Here is a 20,429-nt window from a genome sequence, read left to right on the forward strand (position 1 = left end):
GCAAATTTTTTTATTTGTTTCTACGTAATAATAAAATGTTACGTATACGCGCCGTCACTCACATTTTCAGGGGTGCGGATATACTTCCGTGTAATTGGTTAGTGTTTAATTAAACAACGTGCTTATCAATAAAAAATATTATAGCGAATGATATCAAGTATAGCACATCACCAGGCCCGCCGAGTAGGTGGGGGAGGGGGGTTTCTGAGGGGGCCCGAGATTTAGAGGTACTATAACATTTTTTTTAATTCAGGAGAGTCTTGAGTTGTTCCATGTGCAATTTTTAAGTCGAATTTCAAAAGCAACGAAAATCTGCATTTCGTTTTAATATTATAGTGAAGTGTGAAAAATAAAAATCTATATATATAAAAAAAAGGCTAAAATATGTGCTAGTTGGTCGCCGGTGTTTGAAGAGATGCGGCGGTCGATTTTGTACAGGGTCTCGAGATATAGGCCGAAACGTGGATCCGAGTACCCCTAGAATGTGTTTATAGAATATGGATAACAAATGAAAGCTGTTGATGAGTGCTTTAGTAGAGGGTAATTTTCATACCCCTGGGTGACTAGGGTCTCGAGATATAGGCCAAAACGTGGGCCAGTGAATGCCTAGACAGTGTTTATACAATATGGATATGAAATGAAAGCTGTTGGTGAGTGCTTTAGTACAGAGTAATATATTATCCAGAGACGGACTGGGACTGGGATTAGGACTAGGACTGGGACTGAGACTCGGAGTGGAGTGAGACTGGGACTGGAATAAAATAAATACCACCCTCTGGGACAGGCAATAAGGGATGCAGAAGAATGAGAAGAAATTGAGATAAAAGAGGGAGATTGAGAAAGAGATAGAATGAGACGAAGATGGAGATAGATGAAGCGAAAAAGACGGGGGGAGGAGTGAATAAAAGGATTAGGAAAAAGCGAAGAGGGGGGGAGAGCAGAGTTAGACGGAAAAAGCTTGTTAAAATGTATGCAGATAGGCCAAATTTTGGGCAGAACAACGTCTGCCGGGTCTTTTGGTAAATAAATAAATAAATATTAGGAAAAAGCGGAGCCCCAAAAATCCAGTTCCAGTTTTGCATTAAACCGACGGATGTTACTGTAAAACTTCTAGTGTCACCAATATGAATAACAAAGTTTGGCAAATCAGAGTTTGTTAAGCAATGCATTCCAGTCCAGAATAATGAATAAAAACTGTAAGTCGTTATTCGCTTTTACATTCCGGACTTATCCTTTTAAACGGTTTTATTTAGCTTGACTTGACAGGGTGGGCGGCCGGCCGGCACGAATTTTGTAATTGAAATTCCCGATAAGCTACAAACTTGAAACTTGGAATATAGTTCAGAACCCGATGACAATGCAATAATAAGAAAAAAACTCCGATAGGTGGCGCATGGATCGAAATATTTCAAAAAATCGTATTTGTGGTCCGATTTGGTTCATATTTGAAACAAATGATACATACATAAATAGAAAGCGACCTATGAAAAAATCGCTGCTAGGTGGCGCAAGGATCGATATATTCAAAAAAATCGTTTTTGCAGTCCGATTTGGCTCATATTTGGAACACATAATACATACAAGAATAGAAAGCGACCTATAAAAAAATCGCTGCTAGGTGGCGCAAGGATCGAGATATTCAAAAAAATAGTATTTGTGGTCCGATTTGGCTCATATTTGGAACACATAATACATACATCAATAGAAAGCGACCTATGATGTCCAATTTGGCTCATATTTGGAACAAATATTACATACAGTCCGGTAGAAATGACATCAAAATAGTTTGGAGTTCGAGGAGAGACAAGCATACGTGGCGCAGAGTCGAGTAAAGTCTTTGGAAGGATTATGTATTGAGGACTTAGATTGTAACAAATTGTCAGGAAAGAGTCCTTGTAATAATAAGAGTATATAACAAAAAAGGAACTCACCTCTATTGTTAATATCTTCTCCTGCCCATATGCTCTGATGCGCATTCCCATCCGCGTCTACGATAAGCCCTCCTCTGCACCCTTCTTGATTCACTGGCCTTTTGAACTCTTCTGGTGGGTCTTCCACGTTATGGGTAATGTAGCAGGATGCAATGATAAGGGACGGTTATTTTTTCCCCTCTATCGGGACCACCGATAGGTTTCGGTACGGATGTTAGATAAGATACATGAGTATAGATGTTTTCTAACCATAACTGCAGCTCCAACCCTGCTTTCCGCCTTTGCGTAATAAACGCTGAATCCGCGAGCGTTGAGTCCAGAAACGATTCCTCCAGATTAGAGCCATGGCTCCTATATCAGCGCCACATCAAACGAACCCTCCCCAAGAGCCAGAAGGAGTTCGCTCGACTCCACTTTACTGTGTTGGAGATTTATATGTAAGACTCGAAGTGTCATGGAGCTGTTTGTCTCTCCAAATTCTCCGCCACTGCACTCACGCAATGTATTTTTTCCGCTGTATCCAGTGTCTGGAGGTCCGGTTCTCCATCCTTTGTTCGTCTTTGTTAGACTCGCAGCAACATTGACCGGTTTGCCCACTTCCAGCGCCTCCAACTCTACGCCTTTACGTTTATCTTTTCCTTCCACTTCCAGGTCCTCGAGGTTTCTTTCTACCTCTCGTGTTTTTATTATATTGTGGTTATTCTTAAAACTCTCAGCACCATTGATCTTTTTGCGCACCTCTGCCACTGCGCTTATGCCGAAGTCATTTGCCGCTACTTTCAGGTTCTCGAGGTAGTTTTCCATCACCCTTTCTTTTAGCGTATTTGGGTTATTGTCATGAGGGCTCCTCTTTTTAAGGCGCATATAAATACTGATTGTTAACTCCCCTTAGCTTATTAGCATTTGCGTCTTTATTTCGTATTTCCTTTTCCTGTATTACAGCTTTTGAGGTACATGGCATTCCACTTTGCAGATTTTGAGGTCTGATTTCTGTCATTCCGGCTAGTTCGCCTCCTGGTTCTGGAACATTTTCCCTTCCTCTTCCGCCTCTTAAAAACATGCTTCTCAGGTTCAGCCTCTCGGGGCCTCTTCCTATTAGATGCGGTTGCAAAATTGAGGATCGGTAGTAGCAAAGTTTTTGTCAGTGAACTGTCTTCGATACTCTTTCACTGTGTCTTTGGCCCATGCCATGCGATCTCTCCCGTCGTTGGTTGTGCTAATCACTGGACCCAAACGCTGCATAATTCTTAATGCTGCCCGCTATTGTGAGAGGGTTTTCTTAATCTCCTTACTCGTTTCCCCTTCTAACGTTAGTTCTTTGTCCGGGCTGGTAGACCGCTCCTTTACCGAGCGCACTTCTTTAGGAGTTTTAAAGTTCATCTTGGTTAAGCGACCGCCTGCCCAACAAGACGGGCTCAGCGGACTTATGATACAAATGGGGACAAAACCATCCGCCACAACAGCGCTCCTTGCTAGGGCAAGGCCATCATTACTTCGCGAGGGGAAGGCTCCGTTCAAATACAGCCGAAGTATTGGCTGCAGGGGGTATTGGCTGCAATTCATCCAATAGGCACGGTCCGCATAACACCCTGGATTAGCACCCTGGATGAGCTATACTTTGTATGAAAACTCGTGTTTACTCGTTGAATGTGCCTACTGGGGAAACCACGTTAAAGAATGGCGCTAAGTACAGTATCTCATAGGTTGGCTGTGTATATTATGACGATCAAAACTTACAAATTTTGGATCGTAATATCTCAGCAGTTGTGGCTCGTAGGAAACAAATCATTTAGACGTTTTTTGTGGATAAATTTATGATCTATAAATTATACTCAGTTGAGCAGAGAATATATTAATTTTGTTCGCATAACGGTACCCCGTAACGGCATAAACTAATCGAGATAGATATAGACTTCTATATATCTAAATGATCTGGGCGAACAAAGAAATTCATTAGCCATGTCCGTCCGTCCGTCCGTCTGTCCGTAAACACGATAACTTGAGTAAATTTTGAGTTATCTTAATGAAATTTGGTAAGTTCCTGGGCACTCGTCATAGATCGCCATTTAAAATGAACGAAATCGGACTATAACCACGCTTACTTTTTCGATATCGAAAATTTCGAAAACCCGAAAAAGTGCGATAATTAATTACCAAAGACGGATAAAGCGATGAAACTTGGTACGTGGGTGCACCTTATGACGCAGAATAGAAAATTAGTAATATTTTGGGCAATGGGCGTGGCACCGCCCACGTTCAAAAGAAGGTAATTTAAAAGTTTTGCAAGCTGTAATTTGGCAGTCGTTGAAGATATCATGATGAAATTTGGCAGGAACGTTACTCCTATTACTATATGTGTGCTAAAAAAAATTAGCAAAATCGGCCCACTTTTTTAAAAAAAATTTTAAAAGTAAAATTTTAACAAAAAAATTGAATATCTTTACAGTATATAAGTAAATTATATCAACATTCAACTCCTGTAATGATATGGTGCAACAAAATACAAAAATAAGAAAAAATTTCACAATGGGCGTGGGTCCGCCCTTTTTCATTTAATTTGTCTAGAATACTTTTAATGCCATAAGTCCAACAAAAATTTACCAATCCTTGTGAAATTTGGTAAGGGCATAGCTTCTATGACGTTAACTATTTTCTGTGAAAAAGGGCGAAAGCGATTGAAGCCACACCCAGTTTTTATACACAGTCGACCGTCTCGGCCGTTAACACGATAACTTGGGCAAAAATCGATATATGTATCTTTACGAAACTTAGTTCACGTACTTATCTATCTGAACTCACTTTATCTTGGTATTAAAAATGGGCGAAATCCCCTTATGACCACGCCCACTTTTTCGAAAAATTAAAAAAAATCCATAATTCTGTACCAAATACGAAAAAAGGGATGAAACATGGTGATTGGATTGGTTTTTTGACGCAAAATATACCTTTAGAAAAAACTTTGTAAAATGGGTGTGACACCTACCATATTAAGTAGAACAAGTAAAGGTGTCTGAAGTTCGTGTGTACCCGAACAGTATTTACTCAGGGTGAGCTTCAATTGTTTTCATTTCAGATAAATTACTTTTCTCCATAACTTGTGGCACCGCGCGTTTAAAAAAAATGTCTCCCCATTTCCTCTTACAGTAAAACTTGATAAGTGAAATATCATTGATTCAAAACTATTTTTTGCTAAGTTATAGCTTATTATTTTCATCTACGACCCTTTTAAAAATCTTTTATATAAAAGTGGGCGCGGTCTTGACCCAACCTCGTCCATTTTTTCTAGAAATATTTCCCGCTATAGGGAAAATTTGAGTACCAAATTTTATTACGATCCGTTATCTTTTCTTCGAGTTATGGTTCCGGAAACATAGGAAATTGCTTAGTTATAAAAGGGGCGGTGCCACACCCATTTTAAAATATTTTAGTTTCCAATTTAATGTTTTAATTCAATTTAGGAGGTAAAATTCTATTTATACAAAGCTTTTTTCGCTAAGATATAACTTATTATTCTCGTCTGCGACCCTTTTAAAAATCTTTTATATAAAAGTGGGCGTGGTCTTTAATCGATCTCGTCCATTTTTTCTAGAAATATTTCCTGCTATAGGGAAAATTTGTGTATTAAATTTTATTACGATCCGTAAATTTTTCTTCGAGTTATGGCTCCCGAAACATAGAAAAGTGCGTAGTCAGAAAAGGGGCGGTGCCACGCCCATTTTCTAAAGTTGGAAGTTTTCCTATTTATTGGTATAAATACAATTGGTAAATGAAATAATATTGATATAAAGCTCTTTTTTGCAAAGATATAGATTACTTTATTCGTCCACGACCCTTTTAAAAATCTTTTATTAAAAGTGAGCGTGGTCCTTAACCGATTTCGTTAATTTTTCTTCAAAGCATTCCTTATAGTAAAGGCAACCTCTCTGCCGAATTTTGTTACGATAGGTTTAACGATTTTTGATTTATGATCAGTAATATTTTTAAAATTGATTTTATCACAAGTGGGCGGTGCCACGCCCATTTTAAAAATTTTTTTTTTAATTTTTATCAAGAGTCTCAATATCAGTCCACACGTCAAATTTCAACATTCTATGTGTATTATTTACTAAATAATCTGCTTTTTTTTCCAAAATGTTATATATAAAAAGTGGGCGTGGTTATCATCCGATTTCGCTCATTTTCAATACCAACCTATTCTGGGCCAAGATAAGCTCGTGTGCCAAATTTGGTGAAAATATCTCAGTTTTTACTCGAGTTATCGTGTTAACGGACAGACGGACGGACGGACATAGCTCAATCAAATTTTTTTTCGATACTGATGATTTTGATATATGGAAGTCTATATCTATCTCGATTCCTTTATACCTGTACAACCAACCGTTACCCAATCAAAGTTAATATACTATGTGTGCAAAGCACTCTAAGTATAAAAAATGAAAAAGTTCTGCGGGGCGAAATCAAAAGCCCTTGGAGTCATGGCAGGAATACTGTTCGTGGTATTACATATATAAATAAATTAGCGGTACCCGACAGATGATGTTCTGGGTCACCTTGGTCCACATTTTGGTCGATATCTCGAAAACGCCTTCACATATACAACTAAGGGCCACTCCCTTTTAAAACCCTCATTAATACCTTTATTTTGATACCCATATCGTACAAACACATTCTAGCGTCACCCCTGGTCCACCTTTATTGCGATATCTCGAAAAGGCGTCTGCCTATAGAACTAAGACCCACTCCCTTTTAAAGTACCCATTAGTACCTTTCATTTCATACCCATATCGTACAAACACATTCCAGGGTTACCCTAGGTTCATTTTCCTACATGGTGATTTTCCCTTATTTTGTGTCCAAAACTCTCAACTGAGTATGTAATGTTCGGTTACACCCGAACTTAGCCTTCTTTGCTTGTTTTTGTATATATATTTTTAAGATAAAACATATCGTTTTGCTGAAAATCGGGGAAAACTAATTTTGTTCACCTTTGACCTTGAACAAACTTTTTTCCACACATTGCAATACATTCTTAGTAGTTTCTAAATTTTATTTATAACTAGCAGACCCGGCAGACGTTGCTCTGCCCTAAATTTGGCCTATCTGCATACATTTTAATAAGCTTTTTCCGTCTAACTCTGCCCTCCCCCCCTCTTCACTTTTTCCTAATCCTTTTATTCACTCCTCCCTCCGTATTTTTCTCTTCATCTATCCCCATCATTCTATCTTTTTCTCAGTCTCCTCTCTTTTCTCTTCTCTCAAGTTTTTCTCATTCTTCTTCATATCTTATTGCCAGTCCCAGATGGTGGTATGTATTTTGTTCCAGTCCCATTCCGAGTCTCAGTCCCAGTCCCACTCTGAGTCTCAGTACCAGTCCTGGTCCTAATCCCAGTCCCAGTCCGTCTCTGGTCTACTTCCCGGAAAAGAGCATCGTAAATACAAATACATATACCAAATTTCAGGCAAATCGAATAGGACGTATGTAAATAGGTATGTGGGTATTATTAATTCATGTCCTTATTTCGGCTTCGCATGCATATTTATCAGTTTTGCCAGGTTGATGCGATTAAATCGAATATCACAATGAAAATTACTATAAAGCTCTCAGCAACAGCTTTCATTTGATATCCATAATACACTCACATTCTAGGGGTACCCGGGTCCATGTTTTTGCCTATATCCCGAGACCCTAGTCACCTAGCGGTGTAAAACTTACTCTGTACTAAAGCACACATCAGCAGCTTCAATTTGATACCTATAATGTAAAAACACATTCTAGGTGTATCCGGGTCCACGTTTTGGCCTATATCTCGAGACCCTAGTCACGAATAGGTATGAAAACTACCCTGTCCTAAAGCACCCATCAACAGCTTCAATTTGATACCCATAATGGCCTATACCTTGACACCCTAGTCACCCAGGGGTATGAAAATTACCCCCTACTAAATCTCTCATCAACAGCTTTCATTTGATGTCCATATCCTATAAACACATTCTAGGGGTACCCGGGTCCACGTTTTGGCCTATATCTCGAGACCCTAATCACCCAGGGGCATGAAAGTTACCCTCTACTAAAGCACTCATCAACAGCTTTAATTTCATATCCATATTCTATAAACACATTCTAGGGGTACCCGGGTCCACTTTTTGGCCTATATCTCGATACCCTGTGCGTCGATCCTGAATTTCTGCTAGAAACCTCACAGAGCCCGAGACCTTTCCAACGAATGCAAAACCGTGGAAATCGGTTCGTGCGTTCTGGAGTTATAGCGTCAGGAAGGAAAATCCGACTTATTTTTATATTATACATTATATTTAACCAATTTTACTCACTTTCAGCTTGTAACTTTTTCATCACCGAGTGTCTAGATTGAGCGGCCCATATCGCGAAACCGGGATAGCTGGCGTGAGTTTTTGAAACGGCCAAAATCGCTTTAGTGGTTTCATCGCCAATTAATGGTGATGGCATTAGAAGGAATAGAAAAAGTACTGTCGACTTGCCCAGTCCAGTCCTCGAAATAATTGTCAAAGTAAATGAAAAATTGAAAATTAATTCGTGTAAAACTTTACTGCGATTAATGTGAGTGAATTTTTGCATCTCACTTTTCATTATTTCGTAGGATATTTCTTGTTAGTATAAATTGACGGCAATTGGAAAACCAGGGCATATCACATCGTTTTCCTCTTGAAATAAATATGAGCAATGTGAATATTCGTTACATATGTATATAAAACTACCAAATGTTTATTCAAAAGTAAATGCTTCTCCACGTTCACGCCAAACCTGTCAAAAATGTATAAATGAGTCGGCTAAGGCCCCCTTGCAGAACGGCAAATTAAATTTTTAACTCAGAGTTAATTAAGCTGACATGAGGAGTTAAACTCATATATTTTTGACAAAATTTTTTAAATTAACACTGACCAAAAAAAAAATAACCTGCAGTTGTTCTGCACGTGGGCCTAAATTTGTTTGCAATCTGTTTGAATATGTCATGCCGTTGACTGACGCAACCAGGTTAATAAAACTTAACAACTGAATTCCGTATTTCAGTCTCATCTGAAGTCTCTTAAATTCAGTTCTTCCCTTAGATACAATTTTTGTAAAATGAAATGATTCGGGTATTCAGTAAGCGAAAGTCGCAAAAAAGCTCACTAAATGAACAAAGGTTATTTAACCTTACATTGAACAAATAACATAACATTGTTTTTTGATATCATTCCACCACGTGTGCTCCGGTTCGAATCTCACTCGAACGTGCGATGAGGATTTTATTCTTATCGTTTTTTAATGTTTTGCTTTCTTTGCCAATTTTCAACTAGAAAACGCTCAAGCATTTTTTTTATTTTCCCTTGTAAGCCTAAGTTGAAGTTGTTTTATTTGAAAATATGTATTTTTCCTTATTATTATTCACATCCTTTACAAAAGTTCGTTCAAGATGCGTCCGCATGCATCAATTGAAACTTACAAGGATCTAAGAAATGCTCAAGAAATACCTCCAGGCTTAAATTCATAGTTGCAGAACCCATACTGGAAGAAGTTTTATAAAGAAAATGAATAATGAAATAAGAAAAATTTAAAAATTTCTGGGGAGTTTTCTTGTGATCCAGATACCGCGCCATAAAAATAAAATAATTCCGGTAAAGTATTTTTACCAGTAAATTTTAATACTTTACTGTAATTTTTCTGACCAGTTTTGTGAGACTGGAGATGCAAGACAGCTTATTGCAAATTGCTCCAAACCTGATTTTCAACCCAAAATTTTTTCCGCTGTTTTTATGGTCTTTAAGCCCGTATCATTGAGCTAATTGCCCACTTCCAACACCTCCGCCTATACGTTTGTCTTTTCCTTCTAATTCCGGGTGCCCGAGGTCATTTGCTACCTTTCCTGTTTTTAGCATATTGTGGATATTCTTAAGATATTCGACGCCACTTTACTGTGTTGGAGATTAATCTGTAAGACTCGCAGCGTCATTGAGCTGTTTATCACTCTCCAAATTTCCCCGCTACTGCGTTCACGCTATGCATTTTTTCCGCTGTATCCAGGACCTGGAGGTCGGTCTCTGCCTCCTTTGCTCGTTTTTGTTAGGCTCGCAGCATCATTGAACGGTTTTCCCACTTCCAACACCTCCGCCTTTACGTTTTTCACCCCAAATGTCTCTAATAGTTACTGAATTCAGCTGAAAGAGTCTCTGAAGTGCAAATTTCGGCAATTCACATGTTTAGAAACTTCATATTCCGAAACCCAAATGACCGAAACGGAATGAAACTGAAATTCCCTTTCCAGGAGTGGAATCTACTAACTTTTAACGCTCCCGCATTCAATATTTTTAACGCCATTGCATTAAATATTTTTAACGCCATTGCATTCTCGTTTTAACTTTTTTTTTTAAATGATAAAATGAGGCTACTCTGTCAAAATGTACAAAAATATTAACAAAATCATAAGTACAACATTTGAGAATTTGCTGAACAAGTCGAAATAAAAAATTTCTAGACATTATTCCGAAAAATTAAAAATTATATGAAATATGGGCGAAAAGATTCAGTGATATAGTTTGGTAGTGGACGTGGGTGTGGACAGAGTGCGAAGTGGGTGGTTCTGAAGTTATTTTAAGCGTTTGTGTAATAACTTATATAGCATATCGTAAATTGTTTTAATTTCATCTTGGAAAAATTCTTTACTTTCATGCCACGTTCTACTCTACCACCACCACGGTCGCCCCTACCACATGCGTATATATGAACACAACAGTTTCCGCGGATGCGTTAAGTTATAGTTTCATGGCACAACAACCGCCGACAGGATCATCCAGTACTGGTGGGCAACCACCAAACACAGGTAATTGTGAAAATGAAACACAAATCAGGAGCTACACTTATGGATTAATAATATCCCTCATCGCTCGCATCTTTTAGTTCTTCTCCAGCTTACTTTTTACTTCCCTTATATTATTTTGGTTTCATGTTTCTCCGCGAATTTCAGGTAAAAATTGGGGAATGTGCAGTAAATTTTTGAGTAACTTTCCGTCGTCGGAATCAATTTCATCTTGATCTGGTGGTAGTGTACACCACAGTTTCATTTTGTCTGTTGTATACACTGAACAGAAACGCTTATGTTGCATACCATCGATGTCTTCAATCAAATAACGATCGTTACCCAATACTTTTGCTACCACGTATGGACCTTTATAACGTACGTCGAGTTTACGTGATTCAACTGTTGCTTGTAGATCGTTCTCGATAACTACTAGATCATCTACCTGATATACGACAGGCTTGCGATGTTTTGAATCGAAACGCTGCTTCCACTTCTCTCGGTGTTGTTGTATACATTCAGCATCCTCTCCACGCTTCTTGGTCATGCTATGTCTTCAATCACTGCTGCCAAAATTGTATTACGAATGATGTCTTACTTACTTACTTAATTGGCGCTTAACCGTCTAAACGGTTATGGCCGTCCAACAAGGCGCGCCAGTCGCTCCTTCGCTCCGTCAACCGGCGCCAATTGGTCACATCAAGGGAGTTTAAATCGTTTTCCACCTGATCCTTCCAACGGAGTGGGGGCCGCCCTCTACCTCTGCTTCCATAGGCGGGTTCCGATAGAAACACTTTATTGGCCGGAGCATCATCTTTCATTCGCATAACATGGCATAGCGTTTTAATTCGCTGAACTATGTTGATGTCTACGTATAGCGCGTACAGCTCATCATTAAATCTTCTTCGGTACTCGCCATCGCCAACGCGTAGAGGTCCATAAATCTTTCGAAGAACTTTTCTCACGAACACTCCCAAAGCCGCTTCATCTGCTGTTGTCATGGTCCATGTTTCTGCCCCATATAGCAGGACGGGTACGATAAGTGATTTGTAGAGTATGATTTTCGTTCCCCTAGAGAGGACTTTACTTTTCAATTGCCTACCTAGTCCAAAGTAGCATTTATTGGCAAGATTTATTCTTCGCTGGATTTCAGTGCTGATGTTGTTGCTAGTATTGATGCTGGTTCCCAAATAAACGAAGTCTTTTACTATTTCGAAATTATGGCGCCAACAGTAGCGTGGTTGCCAAGGCGCATATGCGCTGACTCTTTGCTCGATGACAGCAGGTACTTCGTTTTGTCCTCATTCACCATCAAACCCATCTTTACCGCTTCTTTTTTCAGTTTGGAGTAAGCAGAGCTAACAGCGCGGGTGTTTAGGCCGATGATATCAATGTCATCAGCATATGCCAGTAATTGCACGCTTGTATAGTATATTGTTCCAGTGCGGTTAAGTTCTGCAGCTAGTATAATTTTCTCCAGCATCAAATTAAAGAAATCGCACGATAGGGGGTCACCCTGTCTGAAACCTCTTTTAGTTTCGAACGGCTCGGAGAGGTCCTTCCCAATTCTGACTGAGCTGTTGGTGTTGCTCAACGACATTTTGCACAGCCGTATAAGTTTTGCGGGGAAACCAAATTCAGACATAGCGGCATAAAGGCAGCTCCTTTTCGTGCTGTCGAAGGCGGCTTTAAGGTCGATGAAGAGGTGATGTGTGTCGATTCTTTTTTACGGGTTTTTTCCAAGATTTGGCGCATTGTGAAAATCTGGTCGATGGTAGATTTACCAGGTCTGAATCCGCACTGATGAGGTCCAATCAGCCTGTTCAAGGTGGGCTTCAATCTTTCGCAGATTTGCGGGATCGGGTTCTTCATCTCTGCGCGGTGAATTGCTGCCTCCATTTAGGAGAACAGAGAAGTGTTCCCCCCAAAATCTGCACTCTCTGGACATCAGTTACAAGGTCGCCGTTTTCGTTCCTACAGGAGTTTGCCCCGGTCTTAAAACCTTCCGTCTGTCGCCGTATTTTTTGGTAAAATTTTCGGGCGTTATACCTGGTGGCTAGCAGCTCAAGCTCCTCGCACTCACGCCTTTCTGCTTCTGCTTTTTTCTTCCTGAAAAGGCGTCTCGCTTCCTTTTTCAGCTCACGATAGAGTTCACACACTCCTCTTGTCGCTCTCGCTTTTAACGTAGCCCTGTAGGCAGCGTCATTTCTTTCAGTTGCAACGCGGCATTCTTCATCGTACCAGTTGTTTTTTCGTGGTCGCCGGTAACCAATTTTTTCCTCGGCGGCAGTACGAAGTGCTTTGGAAATATGCTCCCACTGCTCCTGTATTCCTTCAGGATGAGTTGTGCTCTCAGAGAGCAGGTGTGAGAGTCGAGTTGCGAAATCATTGGCAGTCAGTTGTGATTGAAGCTTTTCGACGTCTAGCTTTCCTTGTGTTTTTTGTTCCTTGGTTTTAGCCGGGTTTAGGCGGGTGCGTATTTTGGCTGCAACGAGATAATGGTCCGAGTCGATGTTAGGGCCTCGGATCGTGCGCACCTCTAAAACACTGGAGGCATGCCGTCCGTCTATCACAACGTGATCGATCTGATTGCGAGTATTTCGATCAGGAGACAGCCATGTAGCTTGATGTATCTTTTTATGCATGAACCTCGTGCTGGATATGACCATGTTTCGAGCACCGGCAAAGTCAATCAGCCTCAGTCCGTTAGGAGAAGTTTCATTGTGTAGGCTGAACTTTCCGACTGTAGGGCCAAAAACACCTTCTTTGCCCACCCTGGCGTCAAAGTCACCAAGCACGACTTTTATATCGTGACGGGGGCAGCGCTCGTATGTGCGTTCTAATTGTTCATAAAAAGTGTCTTTCACCTCATCGTCTTTCTCCTCTGTCGGCGCATGGGCGCAGATGCTTCGGATAAATGGATCTATATGAAGCGTGCGAAATGGTATAGGTTCCACATCACTTATGTGTAGCTCACCTTCTGGCTTACCACCTTTACCTTTGTTGTAGCAACATTCAATGCATGCAGAAATATCGGGACGGGGCAGCGCTCGTATGTGCGTTCTAATTGTTCATAAAATCTGTCTTTCACCTCATCGTCTTTCTCCTCTGTCGGCGCATGGGCGCAGATGCTTCGGATAAATGGATCTATATGAAGCGTGCGAAATGGTATAGGTTCCACCTCACTTATGTGTAGCTCACCTTCTGGCTTACCACCTTTACCTTTGTTGTAGCAACATTCAATGCATGCAGAAATATAATCTTTCGCGTACTTTCTAGCTTTCGCTAGAAATGCTCGTATATGCGTTACAAACTTTTCTCCACAGTGAAATGTCTCATGTCATCGTGAAAGTATTTTACAATTCTCCATCGTACTGCTTTTGGTACCACGTATAACAGTTTTCCATTGATTAATTTGTAGTCTATTATTATTCTGTATTTGATATTCATTTATAAATTGAGTTGCTTGCTTTGATTCAACCTTGCCTTGTATAGTATCAATTATCTCGCGAATATTTTTGTCCTGCAGCTGTATAGTCAGCAACCAATCATTAGAACCTCCAGCTACAACCAACACGTCGACACTATCAGCAATAGTAACAGTTGCAGCTGGTGATCTGCTGAGCGCATCCACATGTCCCATGCGCACCCCTGGTCTGTGTACGCAATCAAAATCGTATTCTGTTATTCGCATCCACCATCGTGCAATTTTCGGAATAATTTGAGTTTTTGAACGTATACTACTGATGGCTGAACAATCACAAGCCTGAAATGCTTGCCAAGAATGTATACCCTAAACCTGACAAGAGCTCAACCACGCCAGCACTTCTAACTCATAGGCATGGTAGTGTGACTCTACCGTTGTACATCGTCGACTATAATACATAACTGCTTTCCACGTTTTACCGTCCTCGTTTGATTGTAATAATACTGCAGCTAGCCCTACACTACTAGCATCAGTATTGACCTCATGCATTGCGTTAAAATCATATAATGTCAGTACTGGTTCATTACAGAGCGCAGAAACTAATTCTTCAAATGCTTTGTCATGTCTATCTTTCCATTCCAATTTCTTTATTGCTTCTTTTCTAGTAAGATCAGTTAATGGGCGTGCGATAATTGCATAGTTTTTTACAAACTTCCGGAAAAATCCGGTTAAGCCCAGAAAACCTCGGACTTCAGTTACAGAATTTGGTTTTTTAAATTGTTTAATTGCATTTACCTTACATTCGCCGGGTGTAATACCATCACCAGTGACTCTGTGTCCCAAGAATTCAATTTCTTGCACCAAAAACTTGCATTTATTATAGCGTAGCGTTAAGTCATATTCTTCCAATAAGCTAAGAAGCTTTTTCAATATTTTTAACCTGTCATTAATCGTACGTCTTGGGATGATTACGTCATCCAAATATGCAATAACCAGATATGGTTTCATTTTATCAACGATTTTGTTTATCATATTGTAACGAATTTAGTGCAATTCCGCTTATTTGCACCCTTCTGCCAACGTTCGAAGCATTAAACTGTTGACTAAAAATAACTCCAATATTCAATAATGCAAAATGGTCTTTATTAGACTACTTTCACAATAACACTTCTACTTCTCAACAGATAGCGTGCTTAAATCAAACTGATTCCATACCTGAGCTGGCGCTGCTTCTATACTCTTCGGTTTCCTCGTTTGCATATTTCTAGGCGTGCCTAGAATTGACTATTTGTTTACCAGCTATAACTACAGATGCACAATTATAGCTTCTCGCATAGCCATATGCGCGTGTATATGTGAGTGATACTTCCACCTATGATTGCCTACTTTTGGGAGTATCTCTCTCCGCTGCTTGTATGGACATATGTGTAGACATAATGATTAATTTGTTTACATATATACAAGTGTGGCAGCTTGCGTAGACATTTCTTCCAATTCAATTTGGTGATAACCCATGTTGAAATCTAACGTCGTATAGTACATATTACTGCGAGTGAAGCAAATAGCTCATCCATTATCGGCATTGGGACTGGTTGCTTAACCGTAACACTATTCAACTGTCTATAATCAACACACAGTCTATGTTCTTTATTATTTTTCTCCACGAAAACTACCGGCGCAGCATATGCTGATTCAGATAAACGAATAACATCTTTTGCCAATAAATCTTTTTTTATTTCATCGCGAAAGGTAACCGTTATGGTTTCATATTGATTGGGGTATAATTATCGAGCTTTATATTCATTTTTATTAGTTTGGTTTCTACAATATTATTGAAACGTCCTTCGTATTTTTCTAAAGTTTTCTTTAAATTTTCGATCTCAAATGTCGCATTTTTAATCGTATTTACTTTGGATTGCATCCAGCAATCTTCTCCATCAATTACAAATTGATTACCGTTTGCACATTGCACGTCTCCACCCACTAGTACTTTATATTCAAGTTTATCGTCGTCTGTTATCAATAAATGCACATCAACACGCACGTCGTCAATTATCATATTACATTTTATATGCTCAAAACATTCGTATTCGATACCTGCGAAACATTTCAATCTCACAAAGATTTTTCTATTAAATTATCGTCAAATTGTGTTGCAGTTTCTTTTAATTAGCGATCGGGTACTTCCCGAATCAATTAATGTTTCTGCCGCAACATTGTTTACCTTCACCATTTTCATACTAAATTTTTCTTTGGTTCCTTCAAATTTGTTGCATTCAGATTTTTGTATAGCTTTGCAATTTGCTACATCATGCCCATACTTGTTACACTTCACACACTTTATGCGCTTTTGTGGCTCTGTGCAATTTCGTAAAATATGACCCGGTTTGCGACAATTGTAACACACAATATTTTGATCATTGTTTACTATATAGTTTGGCAGCTTAAATTGAGGTTATGTTGCGAATAGAGTGGAAGGCACTCGAATTCAGTGAAAGAGGACACTCGAATGGATTGGAATGAAGAACAGTAGGAAAAGCAGAGTTGCATTGGATCAATATACCTTCAATCATTGTATCAATATTAAAGATGAATTTAGGAAAAATAATTAAATACTTGAGGATGAGCAAAAATGTTCTTTCAATTACTGCAATTAAGGTGTCCTAGATGCTATACATTCCAAATTATAACATTTTATGTCTGTTTAAAAATTTAACTTGAATTTCCCTAAAATTTCCGTAATATGGCCATTAGTGATGTTTGTGTGTGTGTGCTAATTTTGAGCGATCAGCTGTTAGTTGCGCTACTTAGTAAAGTTTACAATGATTTTGATTATCTTTTCTTTCTTTGTTATTATTATTATTCTTGTTCACCGACTGCTGTACATATTGTACCGAATGTTAGCAGCACTGAGCGATGCTATCGTCTCTAAGCCGATGCTAAGCAGTGACGTGAATTCACATCCATAGATCAATCATTGTGTATCTACATAAACGAAACAATAATTGCGTCTACACATATGTACCATGTACGTATACGAGCAGCGGAGAGTCAATGCACAAACACATGCATATATCTGAGATACTCCTATAAGTATGCAATGAGAAAAACTATAAAATTGTGCAATTGTAGTTACAGCTGAGAAGTTTGAGAGCTGCTGGACTAGTAGATTCTGGAAGCGCCTAGAAGATGCGAAGGTTGAAATCAATGAGTATAAAAGGCGGCAATTCTAGAGGCGCTGGAATTCAGTTTGATTTGAGTTGTCAAGCAGTTTCGACTAAGGCGCTATCTAGCGAGCAAGAGCAGTATTATTTTGAATAGTAGAGTTTCATTTGAGCTATCAATCAGTTTGGTTATTAAGCAAGCTATTCGTTGCACAGTTTGAGTCTTATTGTGAAGTACTTTAATAAGGCCATTTTGCATTATTACAAATTGGAGTTATTTATTCAACAGTTTGGTGATTCGAACTTAGCAGAGGATTGCAAATAAGAGGATTTGCAAGTAAATTCGTTTCAATTGGTGTCAGAAGAGGAATTGTTGAATAAATTCCGGAGGACAACAAGGACATGGCAAAGTTCAGTGAATTGAAGATCCAGCAACTGAAGAAGGAGTTGGAGAGCCGTGGATTGAATACAAGCGGCGTTAAACTCGAACTTCAGGCACGGCTACGAGAGGCAATGGAAGCAGAAGGAATTGATGTGGACGAGTATGTCTTTTATCCTGATGGGGACGAGACAACAACAAAAATTGAAGAGAAAAACGAAACATCGCAGACAGTTACGAGCACAGACTTGAACATGATATTGGCTGCAATAGCTGCTCAAACATCGACAGCAACATCAATGTCGTCGCAAATATCATCCCAACTAAAATCACAGGAGGTACGCATTTCAGAAATGGCGTCGCAAGTAACATCACAATTGGAAGAACAGAAAACGTATATGTCATCACAGATGGAATCCCAAGAGACACGAATAACATCCAAGATGCAAACACAGCTCGAAGAACAGAAGACATATATGGCATCCCAACTGGAAGAGCAGAAGATATATATGGCATCCCAACTGGAATCACAGGAGGCACGTATTTCAGAAATGACGTCGCAAGTGTCATCTCAACTGGAAGACCAAAAGACATATATGGCATCTCAATTGGAAGCGCAAGAGGTACGTATATCTGAAATGTCGGCAGAAATTTTGGAACAGGTATCATCAAAACTGGAAGCGCAGGATGCAAAAATTGCCCAATTTCAGGCAGAAGTAGATGATTTAAAAGGTCGTATTGATCAGTTGCAACTAAATCGCCCAACAGTTTCAGCGAGTAATCCGAAGGTAAAGACACCATCCTTTGACGGTTCTGTTCCTTTTCAGGTCTTTAAGCTACAGTTTGAGAAGACCGCAGCAGTGAACCAATGGAATGCTGAAGATAAAGTTGCAGCTCTGTTCGTGGCACTGAAAGGGCCTGCCGCGGAAATCTTACGGACTATTCCAGAGTACGAACGGAACAGTTATGACGCATTGATGGCTGCTGTAGAACGAAGGTACGGAAGCGAACACAGGAAACAGATGTATCAAATAGAATTGCAAAACCGTTACCAAAAAGCGAATGAGACTTTGCAAGAGTTTGCTTCGGATGTTGAAAGGTTGGCTCATTTGGCAAATGCGGACGCACCCGTGGAATACACCGAGAGGGTAAAAATTCAGAGTTTTATAAACGGCATACGGGACGTAGAAACGATGCGAGCGACATATGCAAACCCAAAACCAACATTCGCAGAAACGGTGTCACAAGCTCTGATTCAGGAAACAGCGTCGCTTCTGTGTGAGCCAGTTTTCAAAGCACGCCGTGTGGAAGTAGAAAGGCCAGAGTGGGTATACGCAATATTGAAGGCGCTGAAAGAATCGCAAAAGCGGAGTGAAAAAGTTCTCAAATGCTTCAAATGCGGGAAGTCCGGTCACATTGCACGTCATGGCGATCTTGGTCCTAATAGTTCCAACAATGGGGGTGGCCGTAAACGCAAAGATGGAGGAAATGAGCAAGAGCGTGTCGGATGTAAAGAACGAAAACTTGCCCCGGCTATTGAATGTCATGTGATATCTGTGTCGCAAATTGGAAGGAAATCAAGCAGTCTTACCGTCAGAGGGAATGTGGATGGCAAGGAGTGTATACTGACTGTAGATACGGGCGCATCTCATTCCTTGATCCGATCTGACTTGGTCAACAGAAGAGTAAAACCGTTACCTGGAGCGAGGTTGCGTACGGTCACTGGCGAGTATAACCAAGTCCGGGGAGAGGTGATCTGTGAAATCTTAATTGGGAAGGTCATGGTTTTACACAAATTCGTTGTGGCGGAGATTGTTGATGAAGTTATATTGGGAGTGGATTTCTTGGTTGACCATGACATCAAGATCGATATGCAGAGAAGGGTGATGTATTATGAGAACCAAGATGTGCCACTTAACTTCAGTTTGGAAAAAGGTTTCAGCAGTAAGCGAGTGATGGTGGAGGAGATTCGACAGAGACCACGAAAGTCAAGGAAAGTAGATCGAGCAAAGGTTGATGGATCGAATGGCCCAAATAAAGCTAAATCAAAAATACCTGCGAGAAAAACACTGGCATTGACAAACCCTAATGGACGCACTAAAACGACTGGAAGAATTTTCCAGAAAGAATACAAGGGTGGTTTCAAGCCAGCGCGTACTACTGTTGTGAAACTTCAAGACGATACTGATGTTGCAAAGTCAATCCGTCAAGATCAAGCTCTGCGAAGTAGTTCTTCATTGGCCAAGCAACAGAGTGCGAGGGAACGATCCAGGATAATGAGTAGTAAGATGAAATACAGGTACGACAACAAGAATAATTTGGAAGGTTTCCGGGAGGGAGATTTGGTACTGCTATACAACCCTCACCGACGGAAAGGTGTTCCATCCAAATATCGGTGCAGTTGGGAAGGCCCGTACAGAGTTGTGAAGACGATCAGTGATGCCATCTACCGCATACAAGCAATTGGGAAATCACGAAATAGAAGAGTGGTACATTGGCGATGCTAGGAGCGTTTAGATCGAGAGATTTGTGTGATCGGGACGATCAGACTTAGGTGGAGGGCAGTGTGACGAATGTTAGCAGCACTGAGCGATGCTATCGTCTCTAAGCCGATGCTAAGCAGTGACGTGAATTCACATCCATAGATCAATCATTATGTCTCTACATAAACGAAACAATAATTGCGTCTACACATATGTACCATGTACGTATACG

The 20,429-nt window shown here is 40.0% G+C and overlaps 1 protein-coding gene across 5 annotated transcripts in view; it reads left to right on the plus strand.

Moving 5' to 3' along the window:
• ctrip (E3 ubiquitin-protein ligase ctrip) overlaps nucleotides 1-20,429 on the plus strand; it is a 244,851-nt gene that overhangs the window by 149,880 nt on the left and 74,542 nt on the right. For 3 of the 5 annotated variants that reach the window (XM_067759758.1, XM_067759756.1, XM_067759759.1), the window contains one exon: nucleotides 10,682-10,768. The exons of the other annotated variants lie outside the window; for them this stretch is intronic. In XM_067759758.1, the coding sequence (XP_067615859.1) occupies nucleotides 10,682-10,768 (87 nt within the window). The remainder of the gene's footprint in view (nucleotides 1-10,681; nucleotides 10,769-20,429) is intronic. 5 annotated transcript variants of the gene reach the window in all.

This window comes from Eurosta solidaginis, chromosome 1 (assembly GCF_040869045.1).
Source record: "Eurosta solidaginis isolate ZX-2024a chromosome 1, ASM4086904v1, whole genome shotgun sequence".
Taxonomy (NCBI): Eukaryota; Metazoa; Arthropoda; class Insecta; order Diptera; family Tephritidae; genus Eurosta; species Eurosta solidaginis.